At 41.2% G+C, this 26,699-nt stretch overlaps 1 protein-coding gene across 1 annotated transcript in view; it reads right to left on the bottom strand.

The window, feature by feature from the left end:
- Positions 1-2,753: 2,753 nt before the first annotated feature.
- Positions 2,754-26,699, bottom strand: part of lrp2b (low density lipoprotein receptor-related protein 2b) — a 40,877-nt gene continuing 16,931 nt past the window's right edge. The window contains exons 36-81 of the mRNA XM_015011661.2: positions 26,140-26,353; positions 25,749-25,985; positions 25,475-25,666; positions 24,915-25,387; positions 23,315-23,762; positions 22,703-22,868; positions 22,443-22,601; positions 22,080-22,369; positions 21,058-21,261; positions 20,724-20,966; positions 20,044-20,169; positions 19,835-19,954; positions 19,566-19,697; positions 18,438-18,639; positions 18,061-18,356; positions 16,439-16,955; positions 16,193-16,348; positions 15,850-16,020; positions 15,529-15,752; positions 15,263-15,440; positions 14,385-14,581; positions 14,035-14,280; positions 13,823-13,951; positions 13,548-13,667; positions 13,242-13,358; positions 12,537-12,653; positions 11,907-12,044; positions 10,887-11,009; positions 10,194-10,322; positions 9,390-9,521; positions 9,184-9,309; positions 8,928-9,071; positions 8,040-8,205; positions 7,836-7,964; positions 7,536-7,756; positions 6,637-6,819; positions 6,389-6,508; positions 5,794-5,881; positions 5,307-5,371; positions 5,062-5,206; positions 4,815-4,878; positions 4,554-4,685; positions 4,263-4,337; positions 4,053-4,115; positions 3,902-3,958; positions 2,754-3,103 (exon numbers count right to left, since the gene is read on the bottom strand). Of these exons, the coding sequence (XP_014867147.2) occupies positions 3,065-3,103; positions 3,902-3,958; positions 4,053-4,115; positions 4,263-4,337; positions 4,554-4,685; positions 4,815-4,878; positions 5,062-5,206; positions 5,307-5,371; positions 5,794-5,881; positions 6,389-6,508; positions 6,637-6,819; positions 7,536-7,756; positions 7,836-7,964; positions 8,040-8,205; positions 8,928-9,071; positions 9,184-9,309; positions 9,390-9,521; positions 10,194-10,322; positions 10,887-11,009; positions 11,907-12,044; positions 12,537-12,653; positions 13,242-13,358; positions 13,548-13,667; positions 13,823-13,951; positions 14,035-14,280; positions 14,385-14,581; positions 15,263-15,440; positions 15,529-15,752; positions 15,850-16,020; positions 16,193-16,348; positions 16,439-16,955; positions 18,061-18,356; positions 18,438-18,639; positions 19,566-19,697; positions 19,835-19,954; positions 20,044-20,169; positions 20,724-20,966; positions 21,058-21,261; positions 22,080-22,369; positions 22,443-22,601; positions 22,703-22,868; positions 23,315-23,762; positions 24,915-25,387; positions 25,475-25,666; positions 25,749-25,985; positions 26,140-26,353 (8,013 nt within the window). The 3' untranslated portion in view covers positions 2,754-3,064. The remainder of the gene's footprint in view (positions 3,104-3,901; positions 3,959-4,052; positions 4,116-4,262; positions 4,338-4,553; positions 4,686-4,814; positions 4,879-5,061; positions 5,207-5,306; positions 5,372-5,793; positions 5,882-6,388; positions 6,509-6,636; positions 6,820-7,535; positions 7,757-7,835; positions 7,965-8,039; positions 8,206-8,927; positions 9,072-9,183; positions 9,310-9,389; positions 9,522-10,193; positions 10,323-10,886; positions 11,010-11,906; positions 12,045-12,536; positions 12,654-13,241; positions 13,359-13,547; positions 13,668-13,822; positions 13,952-14,034; positions 14,281-14,384; positions 14,582-15,262; positions 15,441-15,528; positions 15,753-15,849; positions 16,021-16,192; positions 16,349-16,438; positions 16,956-18,060; positions 18,357-18,437; positions 18,640-19,565; positions 19,698-19,834; positions 19,955-20,043; positions 20,170-20,723; positions 20,967-21,057; positions 21,262-22,079; positions 22,370-22,442; positions 22,602-22,702; positions 22,869-23,314; positions 23,763-24,914; positions 25,388-25,474; positions 25,667-25,748; positions 25,986-26,139; positions 26,354-26,699) is intronic.

The raw sequence follows: 26,699 nt of genomic DNA, 5'->3' as shown, positions 1-26,699 counted from the left end.
AGGACTTCTGTGTGTTCACTTACTGCCAATTAAAATCACTCATTTCTATAATTCCCTCAACAAATATCTTTATTTGCCTACAAAGAGCAAATAAAGCCGTAAAATTACTTTTTATAGTCCAGCTGAGATGGACTGGAGCAGGTAGTCCACACCCCTCATTTACATGCAGTCCAGTCAGTCACACACGTTTTCCCTTCATACATGTGCTGTCAAACCTACAACATTTAAGAGTTTCTCAAAGCTTTTTTTTTTTAAAGCATATTCTTTCAGCGCTGTTTAGTCTCAGACTCCTGCGCTGTACATTTGTACACCGCTCATTCAGTCTCAGACTAATAAATAAAGGCTAAAAAGCGTGCAGGGGTAAGTGAGCGCATATTGAAAGCATCCTTACCTTGTTGAGGCTCCTCTCAGCGTGCGGTCCTCTCCGTCTGTCTTTGTTTCCACTCGACAGCCCGGCCGCTATAAATGCAAACCAACCTTTGTTTTGTTTATTTATTTTTATTTATTTCTTTATTCTCAGGTTCTGTCTGTCTGGTCCGCAGCTGAGTGACATAAATTGGGTTTTATTTCCCCGCTCCTTCCTGTCTATCTAAATGAGCCGCCCCTTCCCCCCGATGCCACTTCGCTCTCGCCTTGTCTCGGCTCTCCTCCTGCTGCCTTCGGGGACGCCTCGTAAATTCCATGCTCACAGGTTTTTCAGCGGGTTCTCTTTATAATGACTGTTTTCGTAAAAATAAGTGAGTAGAAATCCATCTGTGGTCATTTCCATGTATTGTTCCGTATAAATCTTTACTGAAATCCTTATAGGTGACAAAAAGATGTGCACAGTTAATCTCTTCCCTACATGTGACATAAGCAATATCCTGATCAATATCTGCTCAAAAAGAACCTACTAAAATGTGATGTGACTTGTTTTGTAGAGGTTTGGTTACAATGATCACACCCTAATCATCGATGATTATCAAGTCAGAAGAAATGTGTTTTTACTTATTTTAGATCTTGTGTTAACGGGATCTGGATGTTTTGGTTGGATGGACAGTATATTCTTCTCTGTTTAAAGTATATTATAGTTTGAATGTTCAAAAAAAGGACAAAGTGAATATTACTATCTATTTTTACTGGGATGCACCAATCTGGATTTTTCTGGCTGCTAATAATTTCCAATCCAATCTGAGAGTTGAGCAACCGCTTAGGATTTCTATGAACATTATAGGGCAAAAAATACTTCACATGCACACAAAATAAGAGGTTATCCGCATCCGTGTATCCAGACATATGTCCCAAACATTTGTACGATTTTAAATTAAGTCAACAAATGCATTAAAGTACTTGCATGGTAGTGTGGATGTGTTCATAGTAGGGGCACATCGATTAATCTGCACCGATTTCCTTAATTTTTAGGAGGTCAGTGATCAGCTGATGCTCACCTGTGAAGCCGATCTTATCCATTCATCTTCTCTACCTCAGCAAAGGTCTAAAAATCAGCCACTGTCATGTCTGCATGTTTGCATTTAACAACAGTCACCCCACTGTTGCCAACTCAGCAACTTTCTTACTATATTTCGCAACATTTCAGACAATCTGAATCAGCAGGTCAGGCTTTTTGAAGATCAGTAATCAGCGATCGGCCAGAAAACCACAATCATTGCACCCCTAGTTTATAGATCATAATTTGTTGGAATTCTTAGTTTTGATGCACTTATAACCCGGTTGTACTTCTTTTTTGTTTTAATTACACAAAATGTAGTTGTTGTGTTATTCAGATTGTTTTTTTACCTGACTGTAACACCTTTGAAAACTCAGTCATTGTTATAAACGTGTGACTTTAAGATTGGGAACCCCGATGTCAGGTTCTCCTGTGGGAGAGGTGGGTGTTTTCCAAATGTATCCAGTTTATTTATAGGTATATTATTTATTATTTTCATAATCTGTGTTGTAATATATAAATACATTCGTTAATGTGAATGATTATGTGAACGTACAATTTGCTTTCGGTGTGTAGGACTTGGAGCCGGCGGCCCGTAGCATGGTTGTTTTTCTGTTTCTTGAATAAATTGAGAAACCATCAATGTCATTCCATAAAACCAGCGAATGCAGAAAGGTTGCATCCAGTTGGATGTGCAAAATCATTTATTTTTCTGTCAGTAAGACGAAAACTGACATGTTTCAACTCTAGTTTTTAAATAAGGGAATTCCTTGGCTTTCTAAAATCCATTCTGGTATAACTGGACAATTCATGCATGAGGTAATGTTCCCACAGTCCCCGAAGGCAGCACTGTGTGCACACATGCTGTGAGCTGCATGCCTCTTTGGTGTGCGTCTCTCCCTCCCTCCCTCCGTCTCTCTGAGTGCAGCTCGCTCTCTGGGTGATGCCTCATGGGGAACCAGCAGGTTGGAAACGTGGACTGTGAATCATCAAGAGGCACGAAAACACGGCTCCCACCACCCTTCCCAGCCCCTCTCTCTTATCTGCCTTGTTCACTTGTCTGTGGTGCCTCCGCTCATTTGGCTGGCGCGGCCCTAATGTGTGCAGACACACTGGAGTGTGTGAGAAAAGGCACACAGAAGTGTTGCGGTTGCGCTGCGATCACTGGATTAAATAGAGGATGACAAAGCGTTTCGCAGTCGCTCAGTGGGTCAGACGCAGAAGATGGAGATCAGAGTTTTATCTGTGATCAAAAAGGATAACGCAGGGGGGAGCCTCTTCTTGTGATTAGACTGAAAGATCAAAGAATAATACCAACGACAGACAATTTAATGATAAAAGTTTAGTTAAAGATGCGTCATGGAATTAAAATTTACAAAAGACACAAGCTCTTAATCAAGAATGTCTCAAACGTTTGATTTACAATATTCACTGAACTAAACCAGCCGGATTCTAGTCATAACAAATCACATATTCCAGATGATTTTCATACAAATACCTTCACTGAAGTTAAGTTACATCTAAAGGTGTCACAGAACACTGTGCTTTCTCTTCCACAAGGTTTCTACATAAATTTAGTTGAGTCCATGTTATTATTTCAGGTGTGTTTGTCTCCCGTCCAGGAGCGCGGCGGTCGTCTCAAACGTCGGAATCAGAAGTAGACTCGTCTTCGTTTTCCTGCAAGAACATCAAAATGTTGTATAGGAATGGAGCAAAATGAACTAGTTTCCATCCAAGTTCAAGTCAGGATTATCTTTCTGTTGCTAAAACTTTATAAAATAATGACAGTCCTTCTCTCTACACCAGGTTTTTATCCTGAAACTAAGATTTTATAGCCTAAAAAACATTTCTGCAATGATTTTGTCACTTTTTGGATTTCCAGGAAGAGTCATTCATTTAAAAAGTCTTTGTACTATTTAAGAACAAAGACAACTAAACTAGTTTTTCAAGAACATCTGCCCTGCTGTTTGCCTCTTTTTTTGTTTTTGCTGTTTTTATTTTTTTTGTAAATTTTACTTTTTCATGTTGTTTGGATGTTCCTGTGATGCTATACATTCTAACAAGAATATTAGGCCATTTAGAAGAGCAACAGGCCCACAGCATCACAGATCTCCCACTGTACTTAACAGAGAGAATGAGGTACTTTGTTTTTTAATTTATTTTTTGATGTCAGTCCCACCTGGAGTGTTTGTTGTGGGGAAAGTTAACTCTTAGTCTTGGCAGACCAAAGCTGGTTGAGTGTTGAGTAATCATTTCTTGTTTACATTTGTGATAGTAGGACAAAAAAAACAAAAAACTTTTTTTGGTGCTATTGTAGTTTTGGAATCCTAATTTGATAACAGTTTGAGAACACAAGAAGTATAAGGCTTTCTACACATCTCTATCACATGGCATTGCTGTATTAGGTAAATATTTACTTAAAATAAAACATGAGGCTTCATGGCTACATGTTCTGCATCGCGGGTTTTCGCTCACCTCGTAGATGGGATTCACGACAGAGCCTGAACCTTCATCCTGAGTGGCTTTGATTTGCTGTTGAAAACAGGAATTATGTTTCGATTAGACAAAGGTTTTACAGAGACCGTCATCGGACTGCAAACCTTTTGTCCTAAACTTAGATGCATACCTCCATGGCTACCCGGGAACTCGATGCAACATCCACATCCTCTTCAAATTCACCGGCAGCCGCCTGAGAAAGAACACAGGCGGGAAGATTTAATCCCTGATGCTGAGCTCAGAAACACGAATAAATAGAGACGGATAGAGATAGATAGCTAGATGTAGATATATAGTTATATAAAACTAATTTATTGTTTCAATTGGTTAATAACCTGACCTTAGAAATGGCAGATGGAGCTGAACTTGTTGTGAGGTGACCTCCCTCCCCATACAGGGGGTTAACAATGTTCTCCTGAGGAAGAATAAATTAGGCTCATCAACATTTATGCTGCATTTGTTTACAATGTTTTTATCATAAATTATAAATGTCTTTAAAACATATTTCCATAAAAAAACATGAGAAAATGGCATCAGACAGAAAACATTTAACAACATATCTAGAAGGACAAGAAGTGAGTGGAATGAATCCAACGTGGAGGCGAACAGCTGTGTGTGTGTTTTTAAGGACCTTTTGTGTCCGAACAGGAGTGGATGTGGGCGTCGCCCTGCGGGTGGAGCCAGGCTGCCCTTCAGCTTCGTACGCCGGGTTCTCAAAGCTCTTCCCCTCCGCGTCAACCATCAACACCGAGATGGAGGGAACCTGAGCCCAAAATACAGCCGTTTATTTATTTACACCGTTTACCAGCCAGGTCTGAAGGTTAAAACGGTGCTGAAAAATCATAATAACACAAGAAGAAGGTGACAGGTAATAAAGATAACTATGACTGACTGTGTCTCCATTCTGCCTCGATTCATTCTCTTCTGTTTTTGGTTCATTTTGGGTGAATCCGTTCCTAAAAATCGTCAACAAAAACAGAACGTGTCAAAATGCTGACACAGTCAAATGCAATAAAAATATAGAAACTGCCTTTTAAAAAAGTGGAATATAAATCATGTTTATCCTCCAAAATATGTTGTAATATTTGTCCCATGTTCATCTTTCTGTTAGGATTGAATATTTGACAGCAACAGCTTACCTTAGACCTGAGAAAGTGGGCATACTGGGCATACTGGGCAAGCTGCCCTGCAGCCTCCCCATGATGTTGGGCTTCTTCCTGCAGCAGTAAACCAGAGCCACCAGCAGGGCCACAATCAGCACCGTCACCCCGATGGCTATTCCAACTGTCAGGGAAACGCAAAAGGAAGAGGATGAGACTTTTTGATATCAATATTAAGGTTATTTTTATCTTCAGCTGTTATTTCTACGGAAATAAAAACATACCTGAGGATGCAACCACGTTGTGCACGCTGGTCTGGCAGTAGTCGTCCTTCCACCCAGAAGGACATCTGTGGAGTAAAAGCAAACATTAAAGACACATTGTTTATATCCTGAACAAATATTCAACTAAATGGCATTCATAATCTCAGCACTTAGATTTGGAGATTTTTACGATAAACATAGATGCTATTCCAGTTCGTTTTACATTTCAATCATCTATCTGACTTCACTTAAGAAAGAAGCCATTTCCCTGCAGCCTCTGTCTGTGTATCTCTGTCACATCATACAAAGAACCCATGAAACAGGAAGTCATTTGTTAGAAATAAAAAGTTCCTAAACAATCTGATCAATGTTTCATAATGAATTAAATTAATAATTTCCCCAGTGAAGATTGGATTTTTCATCTTTTTTACTGTGTGTGATCATGGCATTGCAATAATTTCTTCATTTCTAACACAGTTTAATGCAGAAACAGAACCCAAACTCTTACATGCAGAGAGCCTTGTTGTCGTCAAAGTAGCATGTGCCTCCATTTTGACACTGGCATGGTGGAGGCATGGTGGGCGGTGGATCAAAACCTGAGTAATCAGAAACACTGAGTGAGTTTTCTCTGTATCTGCACTGTTACGGCCCTGGGCCTTGTAGGCTGGGCTGCAGGTGTCTTGTCTTTGTGCTCCTCCCCTTTACAAGTGCTGCTGATTTGCTAATTTGGAGCATAGAGTACTTGAACCTGGCTGTCTCTGTCTTTGGTTTGGCCTTCAGCGTCCATTCTGCTGCTTGACGCTTGTGGTGTTTTGTTGCCAGGGCTCAGCTCCCCTCCTTTTTGCACTTTTGAGTTTGTCTTTGTTTTGGCACTTCAACACTTCCATATGCACTCATACAACACATCCAAGCATTTGCATTACACCACTGATACTGATATCCACAATCCATTGTTGTTTTTGTTAATAAATATTCATTTTTCTACACTTTAACCCCTGCATGGTCTCCCGTTTTTGTTATGACCTTGAGCCAGTCGTAACAGCACAAATTCATCTCCTTCTGCTCTCACAACACAAGTGAAGCTAAAAGGTTTTGTTTCTTACCGGCGTCGCATTCAGTGTTGCTGCCGGCGACGAAGTTGGTGCCCTCAGGACAGGCGCAGGTGTAGCCTCCCGGCCGGAGCAGGCACAGATGGCTGCAGATTCCTTTGCATGGATTCTTTACTGCATGTGCAAAAATGCAAAATGGAAAAAAAAAGGTGGAATGAAATGGAAAGAGTGGAAAATAAAGGACATACTATGACATTCTCTTCATAATGTTCTTGAACATGTGATGTGAGCGTTGGTCTTACTGGCCATGGAGTTGTATCTCTGCTGCTGGTACACAGAGATCTGAGTCAGCCAGGGTCCAGCAGTCAACACTTTCACTTTGTCTCCTTGGCCAAACTTGTTCTGCCGGAAAACCTCGCCTTTCTCCTGAGTGCTCCAGTAAACGTGGTCCTCAAACACGCACACGCTGAAGGGGTTTCTCGCATCTACACATCAAATAAAAGACAGAAAGTTTGATTTTTTATAAGCTTCAGGCGTGTAAATGCATACTTGACATTTTCCACATAACCCCACTGGACAATCAAACTTTAATGTCTTTATTTGAGAAACCAACATGAAATAGTGCACAGTTATGCTGGGAGAGGAAAAAACAATCCTTTTGGTTGTCAATCTTTTCTACAAGTACCAATCTAAAGCGTGTGGCATCCATTGGTGTTTACCCTGGTCCACCTCTAAATAAAATACACCCAACTGTCGACTAATTACTTAATAGAGTCCAACATGTGACAGTAGATTTCAGGGAAAAGAGAGAATCAAACAGCCACATGGCCTTAAGTAACATTTCAGCAAAATATAGGAGCTTGTTTTATGTTAATAATTCCTTAGGATTGATAAAAAAAAGTGCTAATTCTACTGGCAGATTATTCAAATAATGTGTCAGTGGGACTAGTACTTTTAATCAATATTAAGGAATCACTAACTTAAAACTGGTTTGGTCTTATTTCAAGATATTTGAACTAGAAACTACTTCAAAAATACTTGGTAGGATTTAGTGTTTTTGCAGTGTTTATTTCTAGTCTATTAGTTCAACACACTTTCAGGGAGAAGCAGCAAGAAGAAAGCCATTATGTATTACCTTTAATTACTGGGTCATATTTATTGTACAATGTGAGCCTTTTAAGACCCACTTCCTGTGTCTCACCTATATAAACTGCTGTTCTGCGTTGCTCTCCTGAAGGCAGAATAGACTCGATGTGGCTTTCCTTGGAGTCCGACCAGTAAATTCTGTCTCCGTTGGTGAAGTCGATGGCCAGGCCGGTGGGCCAACCCAGGCCGTCGGCTACTAGAACTTTCCTCTCCTGCCCGTCCAACCACGAACACTCGATCTTAGCCACGTCTCCTCTGTCTGCCCAGTACAGCATTCTACAGCAGGAGTTAGAAAAGTAATTTTTACAGGTGTGTTTTATTTCTGTCAGCCAGAACGAATCTTTTTCTGCCTTACCCGAGCCGAGGGTTGACCGCCACGGCAGATGGATACCCCAAATCAGTCTTCACAAGATGCTTCCTGTAGCGTCCATCCAACATGGCCACTTCCAGTCTTTTCAGCCTGGAATCTGCCCAGTAAAGGTTTCTAGGAAGAAAAAATACAAACTTCTCATTAGTGGGCATTCTAACATCAAGCTTATACAGCAATCAAGTACCTCACCTGCCCACCCAGTCCACAGCGATGCCATCTGGTGTTGTGATGTATTTGATACCGAGGTCAACAGCAGCAGCGATGTTGTTACTGCCATCGTCCACTGAAGTTATATACGCTCTCTTAATGGCACCGGGCTCAGCGTCCTTACCAGCAACGGTGAAGTACACCATGCCTAAAAGGATAATAAACAAAATGTAAAACTTACTGCATAAATGTGACTTACTATGCTTCCTTGAATAAGTTAGGATAGGTCTACGATGTATTTAAAACAAGTTCATTACATTTTTTGCACAAAATCATTCTTAGATAGTGAGACAAAGGTGATATTTTCAACTTCTTTCAGAATGAGTTGTTTTAAGGCCTCTTGTCACTTTAAATCCTAATCCATATAAGCTGCAGCTGGCCACAAATCAAAGTTTACACTTGCACCTGAAAATGGCTGCAAACAGATGCAAAATTACATAACCGTACATCTTTGAAAATCAGAAGTGGGGCCACCTGCACAACTAACAAGAATGCAGCAAGTGGCTTTGGAACGGTAAGTCAACAATAAAACACTTGTGTTTTCCAGCAGCCATTGTACAAACAGTGGTGAAACAAGCTGATCAAATGTGCTGGAGCTGTGCTTGGGTTTGTAGAGGGGCAAGCGTAGGCTGGGGTTGCTAGGTAACAGCATAGTGTCTGCTAATTGTGGCTCAACAATTTTTGAAACGGCTCAATTTCCAGAAACAAAAAAACACTAACTTATTGCAAAAAAAATGCCTGAGTAGTTTTTTAACATGCTTAGGATGTCTTAGAAGCAGTTGAGACCTAAATGGAAGTATAATAACATGCAAAATGTGAATTTTGCACAAAATGTTCCCTTTAAAGCAATGACTGATCCAAGCGTCTTACTGAATCCAGTGTTGTTGTGGTCCCAGTCATAGTCCAGAGCCATGATGCGCTCCTCCTCTTGGAGGAAGTCGTGGTAAGTTTCCGCCTGCAGGTTGAACCTCCGGATCCGAACGCTCTCCGGCAGCAGCAGCAGAGGAGCGGCGCCTGAGGGAGAAGCACACGTTACATGTTGTAGCACATATTTACCACGGTGAAAGGTCCCTCGATTTTTCATCATCCCTTAAGTTGCTTCAGGCCCATAAAAGATTGCTCTCACCTTCAGCCTCACACATCTTTCCATCACCCACTTTCCTGTAGCCAGATGAACACTCGCAGTCGTAGCTTCCTTTGGTGTTCTTACACACCTGAGGACAGGTACCATACTCTTTACACTCATCGATGTCTGTCAGAGAGAGAAAACTGTCAGGTTCTGAGAGGGAGAACAAGTGGGTTTGGACCTGTTTGGGTTGGGAATGTGTGTACCGAGGCAGTTGTAGGTGTTGTCGGGGTCCACCTTATATCCAGTCCTGCAGGAGCAGATAAAGCCGGTACCGTTCAGGTTGGTGCAAATGTGTTGGCAGAGACTCTCATCGCAGTTCCGATCTTGGCCAAAATCTGGATTCAGAGTGTGTGGAGAAAAACAAACAAAACATTGTTAAAGAACACAAGAAGAAAATAGAAAAAGAACAAGAAGAATTTTGATCTTTATGAAAATATCAAAACAGTTAATCAGAAAATCAGATTTTTTTATTACCTACTACCTAACTTCAAAGGTTTGCAGCTATTTCATGAAAACACTTCAAAACATTTCAAGACCCTTTTTTAAGATTGATACATCAGTTAGGAAAATAATCTGACTTGCTTTAACCTCTTAACTCAAGATTAGCAAAGCTGACAACTAAAGTGAGTTAAACAGAATGTTACAGTTCAAAACTGCAACATTTTAATGTAATTTTTGCATAGATCAAATACTTTAACTGCAAAAACACAGAATATTATCAAGTATTCTTGTCTAGTTTCTAGACTCTTGAAATATGAGAAAATTAACTTATAAGTAACTTCTCAGCAAGACATGTGAGCTTGTTTTAGGTAAATAATTCCTTAATACTGATGAAAAATGGCAGCCAGTAAGTCTAATATATCTCTGTAGTTGGAATTAAACCCCAAATATGTTTAATCTGAAATTTTTGGTGAAAAAATGTCCAATTTTTGTCTCATTTTTCTTAACAATAGACGTAGAATAACTCAAATATGTTTTCCATAATGTTAAGTGTTGGTGTTACTCACTGCAGCCCATTTCATCTGTCCGGTCCCCACAGTTGTCGTTGTGGTCACAGACGTAAGGCAGGGCCACACAGTGTCCGTTGGTACATTTAAACTGTTCCAGGGTGCAGGGGGCCAGGGTGGGCTCACGGCCTGTCAAAGACGCACAATTATTCATTAAAGGGACCTAAAGGTCATACTTTTTTCCAAACACACCATGATATCAAACACTAAGAAACAATGGCTGCCTGCTGTAACATGATATGACCAACAAACAATTTGTTTTCCATGAACAAGCCAGTGGGAATCTCTACCCTGCCCCTAACAATATAATCTTCTCTAAGAATAATTTGATGGATGTTTAAGCCGATTGTGCAACATTTTCATGAAGTGAACTACTTTCTTGTCATCTGGAAGCTGGAGGCGTTGTGACCTCTGGGGTCAATGGCTTTACATCGGGATTTCCCGTTTCACTGACCTCAGTTCAGCAAAGGTCGGCGCATTAGAGGGGTTTAGACTAATGCCTGGCAATCTCAGAAACTTATCATGAATCTGGTTATGGCTACATTTAAAAGACAAAACAAATGCACAACAGCAGTTCTGCACTTAGCCTGATTTGTAGCTTGCAGATGTGGATTTGTCCACATGTTTCTAAGTTTGCTTTGGATGTGGTGTTGTGGTTTATAAATGCAGATAAAATGTGTGTGTGAATCATACAGAGGTCTTCGTCTTCATCGCTGCCGTCTCCGCAGTCATCCTTCATGTTGCACAGCAGGCCTGCATAGATGCAGTAGCCGTTGGCACAGCGGAACCTGGACGGCATCTCACAGGTGACGTTCACTGATTAAAAACAAATATGATTTTAAAAATTAAAAAAAATTATTAAGTTTTCTTTTTAGGTGCTTCAAGGCTTGTAGCTCATAATAAATATATTAATTTCCATGTTTGAAGTTCAGATGTATGTTAAAAAAAAGGATGAACAGGTAGAAAAAATGCCTTAATGTGAATTGATTAGGGTAAAAATTTTAGTGACAACTTGTTCAGTGAGTAGGACGGTTTGAGACCTAACAAACCAGCTACCTAGATATGAATTTAAAAGATATTCTATCAATATTGCATCCTAAAAAACACTCAGTTCTGGCAGCATTTAGCTTTTATTTCAGCTTTTAGACCACCCTGAGAAACTCCAATTTCTCTCAACAACTGTCTCACCTGAAGACTTTATATTAGCCACCATAAAGTAGTTATTGCTCTGCATGAAATCAGTTTAACTTGTGATGGTTTCACAGAAATGTAGATCTTAAAAATGTTGTTTTAAAGTCCCAACTCAAACTGTGACACTGAAAATCTATAGCTAGTTTTCTTACCGCAACATGTCACATACTGTGGTTCTGAGGGAAGTCAAACTACTGATTTAGGATTTATTGTTAATTTAGCTTAGCTCAAAAACAGCTTCTTATTTTGAGCTTTTTTGTGTTGACGATACGAACTCACATATGTACATCAAGATATTCTCATCAGAAACGTTTATATTTTAAAATTACGAAGCTGCTTTAAAAAGAACAAAAGAGCTGCCTGAGATTTATTTAATGTTGCTAATTTTGGACGCTTTTGGTTTTCAGGCTATAAACTACGACGCCATTTGACCTTAAAATGTAATACGGACAATTAAGTTTAAAACAAAAAAGATAAAATAAAACAGAATATTATAAGCATAGAAATGTAAATTTTTCTCACAGCAAAGACTGAGCACTTCGTCGGAGCGATCCCCACAGTCGTCGACGCCGTCACACACCCAGGTCGGACTCACACACAGCCGGTTAGCGCACTGGAACTGGTTGGGAGGACACCAACGGCCTCCTGGGTAACGAGTTGCTGGAAAAGTCGGAAGAATAAGAGAATCACATCGCTGCAAAAAAAATTACTGAGGCATAAACCGAACTATTTCTAACGACACGAAAACATTTCTCAAAATGAAGTTGAACAAGATGAATAAAGTCCAGTGCATCACTTCAATACATTTTTGTTGCATGTAAGTGAAGAAACACTTTTTAAAACTTGTGTTTAAGCATTAGTTACAAAACTGAAGTAAAACATGAGAAGAAATGAACTAATCTTTCAAACATTTACGGCTTTTACAGATTTTCCAGTCTGCAAATTTCAAGTTTGAATAAAAAAGGAGCTTAATTTTACATCTCAGTGAAAATTAAGTTTTCAGTCATTTGGAAAGGATGCATGTTTATTTTAATTATAAAGTTGCAAACCATTGTGTTATGTGATCATTTTGGAAGCCAATAATCTGGGATAATGTTTCTATTTTTGTAAAAAATACCTGTAAAGGTTTTGTTAGTTTTCGTGTTTACTTACGACAGCTGGTCTCGTCAGATAAATCCTGACAGTCGGCCCGGCCGTCACACTGCAGCGCGGCGGGGACGCAGTGACCCGAGTCGCACTGGAAGAAACCCGGGCGACACGTCAGCAGCTCTGAAGGAGAGAAAAGCACAAATCATCCTCTGATTTATCATAATCATTCCTGATTTATTTTCCAGTCAAATAATTTTTTTATTATTACTGTTATTACTTTAGGGAGATCTGATTTTCCCTGAAAATCAGACTGAAAAACAGTTTCAGTCTGACAAATCATGGCGTCAGACTGAAACTGTCCTTGAAATTAAAAAAGGATTATTATTATTATTATTATTATTGGATTTGCAAAATATGGACTAGATTATGTTTTTTTGTACAAATTTAAAAAGTAGCAGTATAACTGGTGACTGATGTGGAAGAAATTTAAAACAAACAGCAAAATATAAGTCAGAAACTGAAACAAATAGAAAATGGAAAATTCTAGACACATATATAAACAATGCAGGTTATATAAATATAAATAAAAATTAAATTTTTTTACTTCTAGAATAAAGTCTGGAAAGAAGTATTTTCAGTGCTCAGTGAGTTCAGACCTAGAAAGTATCAAAAGCAAACTTAACACTTTTCACTTCTGTGCAGGAACCCTGATAAATGTAGAGCTGCAAACCAAAAGCAATGTGGGTCTTAAATGCACTGCATACTCACCGCAGTCTCGTTCATCCGAGTTGTCTCCGCAGTCGTTGTCGTGGTCGCACCGCCAGGTTCCAGGGATGCATTGAGCGTTGTCGCATCGAAACTCGCTTTCAGTGCAAGACCTTGGCTCTGGAAAAAAAACAAAAAACATTTATCTACAGCCTGAAAGCAGCTGATTCATCTGATATGAAACTTAAAAGGAAGGGAGAAAAATAGCAAAAATCTATAAAGATCTATAAAGCAATAAAAACATGGATGTAATATTTTGCAGAAGCTTCAACAACAACTGAGTTAAAGCATAAATAATCGAAGACTTACCGCAGTTTCTCTCATCCGATCCATCGCCGCAGTCGTTGGCGCCGTCACACTTCCATCGTATGGGAACACAGCGGTGGTTGTCACAGCGGAAATCTCCCAGAGGGTCACAGGTCAACTCCTCTGTTTGGGCGATTCAACACATGGTCAGTGTACAATGACTGCAGTTTGGTATCAAAGTTAATAAACTCTTGGTTCATTGTTTGCAATCAGGTAGAAAACTCTTCAAAAGTAACAAAAGAACATTGAAGGACAAGAAGATCAGACGTGGAACTGACCGCAGCCTTCCTCGTCGCTGTTGTCCAGGCAGTCGTTTGTGCCGTCGCAGCGGGCCCACTGAGGAACGCAGCGGTAGTTTGTCTTGCAGGAAAACTCTGTGTCTTCATCGCACTTGTATTCTGGACCCACTGAGAAGAGGCAGAAAGATAAACGAGAGGTGAGATCTGAAACTGTAACACCAGACCTCCACCGGATCCGTTCTGATACTTACTGCAGGTTTCAAACGGCTCGTCTGATCCGTCTCCGCAGTCGTCCTGGGCGTCACACACGTAGCTCGAAGGTAGGCAGCGGCCGTTGGCGCACTTGAACTCTCCAGGTCGGCAGGTCTTCTGAGCACAAGTCTCTGCGTCCTCATCGCTGCCGTCAGTGCAGTCGTTGACGCCGTCGCAGTGCCAGGACACAGGGATGCACTTCTTGTTTTTACACTGGAACTGGTTAACCTCGCATCGATGATCGCCTACGAGAACACAAAACCCGACATGAACCCACTTCCACTGAGAAACTGACCAGATTTGATTAACTGATATGTTTAATGTTTTCAGGTTTATGAAACTCCCATACTGCAGAGGGCAGCGTCCTCATCTGAGCTGTCGGGACAGTCTGGGTGTCCGTCGCAGAGGAAACCGGGGAAGGTGCAGTTCCCGTCCCAACACTGGAACTGGCCGATGGGGCAGTACCGAGGTGGACACGTCTGAGGTTCGTCTGAACCATCGCCGCAATCCGATTGGCCGTCGCACTTCCACCATATAGGCACACATCTAGAAAAACACACAATAGATAGATAGATAATAGATAAACCTTTATAATTATTGTAATTTTCCCTTCAAATTTCCTTTTTTGAATTTATATGAATTAACAGAAATGTTTTTAATTTTCCCTTTTTATTTGATCATGAGCAAATATTGTAATATGTCAGTGACATGACTGACTTAATGTCAGTCATCCAATTCAAGTTAAAAACCTTTGTAACTACTGTAAATAATTTATTCTAACAAACTAATCACTAATAAACTAATCACAAAGCCCTGGTCACTGATTTTGTAAAATTGGGATAAAATAAACGAATCTGTTGCAACATAAACATGTTTAAAATCAGTAAACTGTAATGAATAATTTTAAAATGTAAATATTTTATTTTGTATTTTATAAACTGTGAAAACATATCTAATTAATTTATGCACTTATTTGATTTTCTATTTTCCCCCCAAACTTATCTTTGTATTAAATCAGATGAAAATTAGCCCTCATGGCTAAATCTGTTTATAGATTAATTTGGACTTATTAAATAAATTCAAATTCAAATTGTGACCCTTGTGCCTCTCTCAAAATATGCTAATTATTATAATTTTATTAGATTTCATTTCTAAAGTTTAGTGAAACGTCTTTGATTTGATGAACAAAGATAACAGATACAAAGCATCATCTTCCGTCAGACTAACTTCTCGTTGTCTCCACAGCGGAACTGGGTGCTGGAGCAGTCTGCCACACACAGGATCTGGAATCCCACCGCGATGCCGATGAAGTGGTCCGGACACTCGCAGGAAGCTTGCTGGCCTCCAGGCGCGATCAGGCACAGATGGCTGCAGGTCAGGTGATGTGAGGAGCAGGGGTTCTCAACTGGCGAATAAAATTATCAAAAAAAAAAAAAAAATCACTGTTGTGGTCTGTTCAAACACTCAGTTCAAAGTAGATTATATTGATTTACTTCTAGGCTGCCTATAGGGGTGGTGGACTCGGATGTCATAGGGCCGATGGGTGTTGTTCCCCATGATGACGCGCTGCTCGCCGGTATATTTATGCGCTCTCTCTAAGGTGTGAGTGTTCCAGTCTGTCCAGTAGATCCAGTCTTCAAACAGGGAAGCAGCAAAGACGTGAGGAAGAGTCCCAGCAATGGCCCGGTGTCGGTTCTGGCCGTCCATGTCTGCATAGCTAAAATATTTACAAAAAATGAGAGGAAATTTGTATGTGCGAAGGGAAAACACCTTTTCACGACTTGTGAATGCACTGTAATTTTTTAGTAACTCACTCCAAAAAGTTAAGATGCGAGTCAGCAAAAAAGATTTTGTTGGTGGTGTAGTCGATGGTCAGAGCGTTGGGCCACTCCAGTTTGGTCGTGATAATGGCGCTGATGTTCCTGCCATCCATGCCGACTCTGCCGATGTACGCTTTGTCGCCCCAGTCTGTCCAGTACAGCCATCTGAGAAGAAGAGACATTCAGGGAAGAAAGAGGAGGGCGAGGAAAAGTCAGATAATGATGCATAATACATAATGCATGCATACAAAAATTCTCACAGAACTTTTTTTTTTAGTTATTCAACAACTTTAAAGCTTGTGCTTCATTGTGTGTGTGTGTGTGTGTGTGTGTGTACCCATATTTGGGGTTGATGGCCACGGCGCGCGGTCGGCCGATGAAATACGTCTCATTTCCGTTTTTAAACTCTCCGGTCACCAGCTTCTTCTGGAAGCGCCCGTCCAGCTCCATCACATGAACCGAGCTATAATAACTATCCACCCAGTACAGCTTCCTGCAAGATGCAAAACAATCTTACTTTAACTGCAAACATTTGATTATAATGTATAAGCTCAAAACTTTACGTTGCTCTCTGTCTACTCACCTTGCCACCCAGTCTACTACCAGGCCTTCAGCTCCTCCGATGTTATGAGCCACTAGTGTCTCTCTGCCGGTGCCGTCAAAACGCATCCTCTCAATCTTTCCAGCACCCACATCCAGCCAATACAGCCATTTCTCATAGTCATCATAGTCTATAGCGACCGCATTGGACAGGTCCTGCACCGCTATGCCAGACTTCGTCCCGTCTACGTATAAATAACGGATGTAGTAGCGATTGGTGTACAACAGGTACGAGGGGATGCCGCTGTTCTGGCGACAGGTGCGTCCGTCCGGTTCGCGGATGTACCCAGGAGCGCATTTACAGTGGAAGGAGCCGACGCTGTTCTCGCAGATCTGGCTGCACACGGCGGGCGTGGTGGTGCACTCGTTGACGTCCTCGCAGGCTTTGCCATCGGACATGAGGCGGTAGCCCGGGTTGCAGGAGCAGTAATAGCTGGTGAGGGTGTCTGTGCAGAGCTGAGCGCACTGATGGACCTGTGTGTTCAGACACTCATTGACTCCTGAGCAGAAGGAAAAAAAAAAGATTAGTTATACACTGAGAAGATTTAAGAAAGCAGAAATAGCTCAAAATAGAGTTGGGAAAAAATATAATGCATTTACATTTTTTTAGTTTAAACAGGCCAGTGTAGCAGATTTTGACTTTTCTTCTAACAATTTTGACTTAAATCTTCTGAGAAAAGTAATTTTTTTCAGTTGCCCTAATCCTCTTCAATACTTCTCTATGTTTTTGTTGATAAATTAATAAATAAATCTCCATAAAATACATTATACATATGTAGATTTTTGAAAAACACACGCCATGATCTAAAATGAACAGTGATCCACAGTTAGCATTACTGAGGCAAGGCACACTTGCTAAAAGTTGGAACAAAGTTTTGATGCATGCTTTGAAGGGGGAAAAAGCGCCACCTGGTGGACAAACAGCACAAAATGAATGTGAGTGAAATCTGCAAGTCAACAACTTGATCCAATTGTCAATCTGCTGGATTTCCTTAGAATAATAACTGTAGCTTAATGGACTGTTTACCAACTAGGATTAGGACTGAATTGAAATGATGTGACTCAAGATGAGGTTTGTTTTGGATTGTCTATATATAAAAACACTGCAAAAACAAGTAGTTTTGTCTAGTTTCTTGTACAAATATCTTAGTACGCTTGAAATAAGACAAAACTAACTTAAAATTACTTTTCAGCAGGATAAAGGAGCTTGTTTTAAGTTCACTTTCACTTATAACAACAAAGTTTCTCCGTGTTTTTAATGAAATAATCTGCCAGTGTAACATGTACTTTTCCATCAATGTTCAGAAATTATTGACCTAAACCAAGCTCCTGCATCTTGCTGAGAAATCAGTTTTCTCTTATTTCAAGTATACTAAGAAACTAGACCAAAAATACTTGGTAAGATTTTGAGTTTTTGCAGGGTAAAATTTAATTAAACTGGATTGAACTGAGACAACTATTTTACAAGTAAAACAAAGGAACGGCCCATCATGCTCTCAGGATCTCATCTGGGTTAATCTGCCTTAAAACACATCCTGTTTAGGTGACACCTTTAATCTGTCTTAACTGTAACCAGTCAAACACAGTAAAGCTCATTTCTCTCACCGCAGCCTTTTTCGTCGCTGTTGTCCTGGCAGTCCTTCTGCCCGTTGCACACCTTGTGGAGGTCAATGCACTCTCCTGAGCTGCACATGTACTGCTGGGGCGAGCAGGTCGGCTGCGCCGTGACGCACAGGCTGTCGGCCTCGTCTGAACCGTCCAGGCAGTCGTTATCCCCGTCGCAGGTGTAGGAGGCGGGGATGCAGGCTCCGTTCCCGCAGGTGAACTGGCTGCTGCTGCAGGTGTCGTACTTACAGTTCAACTCGTCGCTGCCGTCTCCGCAGTCGTTCACGCGGTCGCAGCTGGGAGAGGTAGAAAGTGAGGGTTAGGCTGAGCTAAATAAACGTCCTGCCGTTCCGCTTTTGCGAATGTTTCTCACGCACTGGTATGGGATGAGGATGCAGAGCCCGTTGGCACAGGCAAACTCGTTCATGTGGCAGTTCCGGGTGGGACAGTTCTGCAGCTCGTCGGCTGCGTTCGCGCAGTCTTTCTCACCGTCGCACACGGCGTTCAGCGGCACGCAGCGAGGATGACCCGGGTACCAGGTGGGACAGGTGAACTGGTTGGAACTGCAGGTACGCTCACCTACAGGACAAAGCAAAGGTAATACGGTAAAATGTGTGTTTCAGGATCTGTCTGGACACGTCATAGCCTAAAACAAAGAATGAGAAAAGTATTCATAAAGTCTTTCATATTTTGTTGTGGCTGAATCACCAAGTTTGATGTATTTTATTGGGATTTTATCTCAGATCTCAGGTCTTTAAGATCAGATGAGGACCTGAATTAAATAAGTGGTTCAGTATGAGGCCAATGCAAAACATTTTTACATACTATGAATGTAATTCAGCTGTGCTGGAGCAGAAACTTCGAATAGGACATTGGGTCCTTAGGAATGGAGGCACTCACTCCATTAAGCGCAATAGATTAATACAAAGTAGCGCAAAAGTGTAAACTAAAATTATTCTCTCTTGGTTGGTTAAGTATTCGCGGAATTATATTTATAAAAATTCATCTATTTGCAAATTTTTGTTCATAGACCACATCAAAAATATGTGAAATTGCAGCTACTTGATTATTGGCTTGCATTTGCAAAGCAGCCAATCAAGGAGCAGCATTTGTTTTCCTTTATGCTGATTGGCTGTACGCCTAAGAGTGGAAATAAGGAAGACTGGAGATGTTAAAACTAAAACAGTTTATTAAAGTATATTTGGGGTTTAAACTATTGAAATTGAAAAGGGGCCTCAAGTATGAGGTTGCATTTTGCAACCCCAAAATGAAAACACTTTTAGAAGTCACCTAATAAGTAACAAGCTTACATCCATTTTAAATCTTTATTTGGTGAATATTTTTGAAAACCATGGATTCCTTTCTTTCCAGCTCATATTTACTCTTCGGTCGGTTTGTCAGATCAAGTTCCAATAAAATACTTCAAAATCAGAGATTGTAACGTAACAGAACTTTAAGAATCAAAAGTGTTATGAATACTTTTCCAAGTAAAACTGCTGCCTCACCACACTGCAGTTCTGGAGCCTCGTCGCTGTTGTCCCAGCAGTCATTGTTGCCGTCACAAACCACGGACTGAGGGATGCAGTTCCCGTTGCTGCATGTGAACTCGCCAGCAGCGCATGTTCTGGCTATGTCCTCTGCACAAAAACAGAGAAATGCATTTAAATTACATTTCAATGTGACTCAAAACATCAAATTAAGACAAGAAGCTTTTATTTATGCACAAAAACGATTCTTAAAAGATATATTTTAAGCTTAAATAGAGAAGGTTTACCACAAGAAGGAGGCTCATCTGTCTTATCGGTGCAGTCAGTGATGGAGTCGCAGACCCATGACTGAGGAATGCACTTTCCTGCATCACAACTGAACTGATTGGCAGCGCAAGTACGGCCGGCTGCAGGTGTGATGCATAAAAAACAAATTCAGAATAAATAGAATAAAGTGACTGAGTCTGTTTAAAGAAAGTTTCTTTTGGTATTTTACCACAGAATAGGGGATTCTCGTCGCTGTTGTCACCACAGTTGTTGTAGCCGTCACACAGGTTTTCAGGGAAGATGCAGATATTGTTGCGTTCGCACTTGATCTGGCCAGCTGGACACACACGGTCAGCTGGAAGAGGAGGAAGATCAGAGCTTCAGTACCTCATAGATATGACTTGTACTGGAATGCACAATATATTAATCTGACCACCGCATTTTTTTCTTTCTATTTCATTTCAGTAGAAATTAAATGAGAAAAATGACAAAGAATAGGCCAACGTGAACAGATGCATTTTGAATTGTGATTTGAAAGTAGGAGATTTAATATTTTGGTTAGAAAACAGAAGAAACAGTGAGGTGGATTCTGTTCGTATTCTATCCTGACTTTTAATACTTTAGCTTAGTTGCTCAGAAACGCCAGATAATCTGGAGTTTTTCTGTAAGCAGTAAATTTTCTGCACATTTTCCCAATAAAAATTCAATAATAAAATTTGCAGAAATGACAATGGAAGATAGATAGATGGAAAGACTGGTGCATAAAAGGAGAAACTATGAGCTAAGTGATAAATAAATGGATGAAAAACGATTTAAATTGAATTCAGACGTTTTAAAACTGCGTCGCCCCTCCATGTAGATCTAAACTCATTGCTCCATGAATCAACCTCTCGCCCTGTCGTTACTCACGGCAGTTGATTTCATCAGACGTAATGTTGTCTCGACAGTCGTTGCGGCCGTCGCAGACGTAGGCCGAGTTGATGCAGCGTCCGTTGGCGCAGGTGAAGTCCGTCGTCGGGTTGCAGGTGGGGAAGGCGCAGCCCCGCTCGTCGCTGTTGTCACCGCAGTCGTCGGTGTAGTCGCAGACGTAGGTCATCGGGACGCAGCGACCGTTGTCGCAGGTGAAGTCCATTGGAGAGCAAGTGTGGAAAGCTAGGAAGCAAAATAAGAGATTATAGCTTTTTACATAATCAAGTAATCATTTTATACAGTAGAGGCATAAAAACAAAGTTTTCTGTCTCACCACACACTCTCTCCAGCTCATCGGAGTTATCATTGCAGTCGTTGAAGCCGTCGCATTTCCAGCGAGCTGAAATGCAGTTACCGTTGAGACAGGTGAACTGTTCAGGCTTACAGCGCTTCCCTGTGTCTTTGATGCAGTCTTTGCCGTTATTTGCTAGGTACCAACTCCCCTCGTGAGGACACTGGCATTCCGGGCCCACTGGACCTGCAGGAACAATGACAGAGAAAGTGAGAGATAGTGACAGAAGCAGAGCTAATTAATGTCTCTTTTTGTTGCGGAGGCTCTAAACTAAAGACGCCTTACATCTCTGGTTTAGTAATTTTACACTGTCGAAAATTACAAAATTAATGACGTAAATAATTTGACGCTGTCGTGTAGAACTGGCCGACAAATCAATTTATTGATTAATCACATTTTTGGGTTTTGAAAAGTAAATTTTTGGAAAATCTGATTTTTTTCCCACCAATCCACTCCTTGGGTTTTCGATCAGAGTGATGTCAGCACATCCAGAGCCGCCATCTTGTTAGTGTCTATTTATTTTTTATTCAGGTCAACACTATAACTGAACATTAGGGCCAGCCTAAGATAATTTATTTTTCTAAATTATAAGAATAAAGTCAGAATATTACAAGATTTCAGTCTTGTGACAATAAAATTTAAATAATACAAAGGATAAAGTTTTTCGCGACACAAAAATTATGAAGAAAATTTACATAGGAAATGTTGAGCATCTTGTGAAGTTACAAAGTCGAGGAGTGAATTTCTGCCAAGCCTCAGAAATTTTAAGATTAATCTCAGAAATATTCCAGAAAAGACTGAAACCTTTTCAAATGTTGAAACTCTCCATGTTTTTTCTAGAAAATGTCTGACTTTTTCTAGCAAATTTTCGACTTTTCAAGCTAAAAATTTTTCTCAAAATTCCAGTTTTTTGGATAGAAATTTACTCCTTTTTTATCTACCTAATACATAATTTCCTACTGCTGCGTCTTTTTCCAGCAATGAAGCGGTGAACGGGTTCTCACCCGAAACGCAGATGTGACTGCAGCCTCCGTTGAACTGCTGACAGAAGCTGACACACGCCTCCTGCTTGGCGCTGGCGTAGATGTGGATGTCGTTGGGTCGGTACTGCAAGTCCTGGGCTAGCACCGTGTAACCCGAGCCGTCGTCCTTTCCGGCCCTGAACACGCCCCGCTCCGTCCAGTCCGTCCAGAAGATGTCCTGCTGAAACACGGTCATGGAAAACGGGTACTGGACTCCCTGAAGAATCACCTCTCGATTCTCGCCGTTCAGGGTGGCCCGCTCGATTTTGTCACTGTTGAAAAACACGAATAGAGAAATGAGGGAAAGTTGACTTTCTTTCGGGAAGAGGGATGTTTTAGACTTACAGCGAGGCGTCAGCCCAGTAGAGCATCCTGTCCTCATAGTCGATAGAAAGGCCGTTTGGTGTCATCAGACTGTCGTTGACGATGGCGGTCCGGAAGTTCCCACCTAGCGTCGCCCTCTCAATCTTAGCTGGAGTTCCCCAATCAGTCCAGTACAAGTAACTGGGAATAGTTGCAACAAAATTAAAGGAGATATTACATATTACAGATGTGTAAAAATACAATTAAATCAGCTTGAATTGAAACATTTAGCGTTTTTTTACCCATAGCACGGGTCAACGATGATGCCTCTGGGACGGTTTGCGTGAGCAATGATTGTGCGGTTCTGCCCATCCAGGCCAACCGACTGGACGTTACGCTTGGCGTAGTCGGTGAAGTAGAGACGCTTGTGGATCCAATCATACGCCAGCCCGTCAGGGTCATCCAAGTCTGGGAAGTAAGTGAATGTGAGATGTTAAAAAACAGAGAGATCAAAAATAAATCAAAAATTACAAAATGAATTAAATCAAGCTCGATCATTTCCATTTGCATGTTTGTTTGTTTTTCTGAAATGGCTAAATGACACAAAAGGCTTCATTCTGGTGTACTGGCCTAAAAGGACAATTTTGTTTCGAGACTTCAGCATCCATTTTATTTGTTGTTTTGTTTATTTATTTTGAATATTTAAAACGTTTCCACTTCTGGTTTTAGCTGCTCAAGGGAAATCAAAGGTTATTGATCTCTGTGTTCTTGCATTATTTTGTCCTTACATTATATTGATTGAGAATGGTCTTAAAACAACAACGTTGTTGTTTCCTGGGTCAAGTTATTGTCTTGGAAAATGTATTATCGTGACTCTAATGAAGAGTGACGAAGACGCTTTGCAGTAAACTCACCTGAGGCCAGGATTACAGGCGGACTGGTGATCGATGTTGTTGTGATGTAGCCGATGATGCTCCGACCAATCCCCTTCGACTGGGTGTAGAAAACTCGCCTCTCTTTGTAATCGAAATCCAACGCTATAACATTGTAGCCCAAGTCCACCGTGGGGAAGGGAAGGCTGTGATCCGTCGGGTCCAACCTTAGGCTATTCACCGTGTAGTCGGTGGTGAAAACTAAAAACTCGTCCTGCCCGTAACCGCATGAGACTCCGTTACTAAGGAGCGAGCCGTGAGCGCAGGCGCATTTGGGTTGCTGCTGCTCGGGAATGGCGAAGCAGAGCTGCTGGCAGCGTCCGTTGTCTTCGTGGCAGGGGTTGAAACCCACCAGGTTGGCGGAGGTGGGCTGAACGTGAGAGTCGAAGGCGGCGACATCCATCACCCCGTCAAGACTGTCCCGGATCACCTGGCAACGTTAAAAACATGTTTACTGCTTAAAAGGAAGGACATGGAATCACTATTAATTTCGACAGTGCTTTCAAAACCAACAGGTGGAGATTATGGTGGGATATTCCTGCAGAGGTCAAGCTGCAAACATAAAGCCTGCAAAACCCATGAAGAAGAAGGGAAGGCAAAATGAGAATGCTAGGAATGAGTCGGAGAGAGATGCAGGAGTCTGTGGCTCTAACAAAACCAAAAACGTTTAAAATGGTTTTGATTATGGATGCAACAAAAAAATAGTAATTATAGATGTTTTATTCCATAAGTTCTATAACTAGCTTCAAATTATGAAACACATCTTTCTCCACTATCCGTATTTAGAGAAAAGGCTAATCTCTTTCTACAAAATTGCTTTTTTTTCTTTTACTGGAATCATTTTGTTCTTAAATCTGAAAATAGAAATATATTTCAATTTTGTTAGCTTTCATAATAAAACATTTCATGTATATTTAGAAAAAAAAATTTTTTTTGCGACTCTAAGCGAGTTTTATTTTTGCAGCTTGGACAAAAGTGTCTCTTTTCCTTTGAGTGGAAAAGGTTGCTGACCTACAAAAGGCCCAGTTTGAGTTTGTTGATGTAAAAAAAATCTACAAACTTGTGTAAATGGAAAGATGGGCCGATAAGGCGGATGAATATAAAGACAAAGAATAAAGAACAAATAATTTTTTCATCCTCTTCCTGTTTCCATGAATATTCAGAGCTAAAAAAATCTTAAATTAAATGCTTAGACTTTTAGGAACCCAGTACTATTTTACTGTTTGATATTGACAGTGTTTACATTACTCCAAACTTACATTTTTCTGCAATTTAACTAATAAAATATGTTTGAAAACGTATGAAAATGTATTGGACAGGAAGAGAGCATAATGAAGTTATTAAAAGTGATTGGAATAAAATTAACACATAAGTTTTGTTTTCTTCAAAAATTACTTCTTAAATTTGGACAGAATGAAGGTTTATTATTTCTATTTATCACGGTTTTTTATACTATTGCTATTAATGAAATAAGTATTTGTGTGAATGGAATTCAGAAACGCTAAATTCTACTTATGGTTTATCCAATTACGTTAAGATTTGTGGACATATTTCTTGTTTTGAAACGAAACCCATGACTCACTTCTGGCTGGTTCGTATTGGCCGGGTCTTTACTGGCCTGGAAAAGCTTGCCAAGCTTCTTATCCACCCACAGCATGTAGTTTCCAAAAATAGCCAATCCTGTTGGAGACGGATAGCGGCTCCCGTAGCGGATGATCTCCCGCCCCGTCCCGTCCGGGGCCATGCGGGAGATCATGTCCAGAACGTCGTCGGTCCAGTACAGGAAGTTGTTGGTGTAATCGACAGTCAGACCCCGAGGCGACGCCAGGCTCGCCGAGGCCAAAACTGTGCGATTTGTCCCGTCCAGCAGGGCGCGCTCAATCTTGGGTGACTGGCCACCGTCCGTCCAGAACAGGTAGCGGAGTCTGGGGCTGACCGCCAGGTCTCTGGGCTGGTCCTCAAGACTCTTCACTAGAATCAGTCTGTAGGAGGAGTTGATGGACAGAACCTCCAGAAAGGTTTCTTTCTCAAAGGCGTTGGTGAAGTACAGGTTGCCTGAAATTTGAACATGAAATGTAGTTCAACAACTGCGATCTTCCTCACAAATGAGCAAAGCAAAACATTTTTCAGGATGAGTCATACCTGCAATCCAGTCCACAGCCAAACCCTGAATGCCTTCTCCTCCAACACCTGAATTGACGATGCGGCTGAAACTTCCTCCATCTGTTTTGGCCCTGAAGATGCCTCTGTATGACGAGTAGACGCTGTCTTCACTCCAATAAACAAAGCCTGACTCAACGTGGAGGTCCACCTTGTTTTTAGTGGAATAATATGCTGTAAAGAAACCATCAGATCCCGCCTGCCGTTAGTGGAAGTTTTCAAAACCAGCATGCAAAGCAACGTTTCATCGACGTACATCGACCGACGGGCACCATCGCCTCCGAGTGGTCCGAGCTGTTGATGTGGAAGCCACGGATGAAGTCGGATGTGGAGACGACGGCGAACGATTCGTACTCTTCACAGCGGGAGCCGTCCTGAGACGGGTTAAATCCGGTGGTGCAGGCGCAGGTCTTCTGATTCCCAGGTTTGGGGAGACAAAGGTGCGGACAGCCTCCATTGTTGGTGCTACAGGCATTTGTAGTTCCTGCTGAGTCTGAGGAAGAGGAAGGAAAATTAATACTTCGACTAAAATAATCACAGATGAAAATCAACCTCTGGATGTAAATTTAAAAATTTTTTTATTTTTCCCTCTTTGAAAGAAATGAATGAGTCTATATCAATAGACGTCTGTATGAATATTCTCATACCGTCTCGGGCGTGGACTTTTACGGCACGCAGGCCAGACAGGCCGCTCCGCATCACCACCATGTTGGCTCCAGTGTCCTTGTCCACCCTCTCAAGGACCTCATAGTCCAGGTCGGTGTAGTACAGGTGGTTCTGATGGACCGTAAGGCCCCAAGGTTGAGACAGGCCGCTGACCACTGTGACACGGGTCACTCCATCCATGGTGCCACATTCGATCTGAGCAGACAGAACAGAGGAGTTACGAAAAAAGCCTATACCTCCTAATCCAAAGGTCTGCAACCTTCACAACAGAAAGCTCTCAGGTCAGCCAAATAAAATTCATTTAGAGTCACAAATGTCACATGGCTTTTTGAAAAATTACACCTTTTCAGAAAAATATTGTTACGGCTTCAGTGGGTCTCTGCCCTTTTTTCCTTTTAGGGTTCTGCAGACAGGTCTCTACAGGTGATGCATGTTGCCCTGATTGGTGTTCTGCAGCTTTAAAACTGCCAGGCATGCAGCAGTCAGGAGGCTTTTTCCTTCTCTCTCCTCAGAACCCCATTTGGTTTGGTTTGTAACTTTT

This window comes from Poecilia mexicana, unplaced genomic scaffold (genome assembly GCF_051168715.1).
Source record: "Poecilia mexicana isolate PSO_F unplaced genomic scaffold, ASM5116871v1 scaffold_19, whole genome shotgun sequence".
NCBI lineage: Eukaryota > Metazoa > Chordata > Actinopteri > Cyprinodontiformes > Poeciliidae > Poecilia > Poecilia mexicana.
This window is presented reverse-complemented; position numbering and strand designations above follow the sequence as displayed.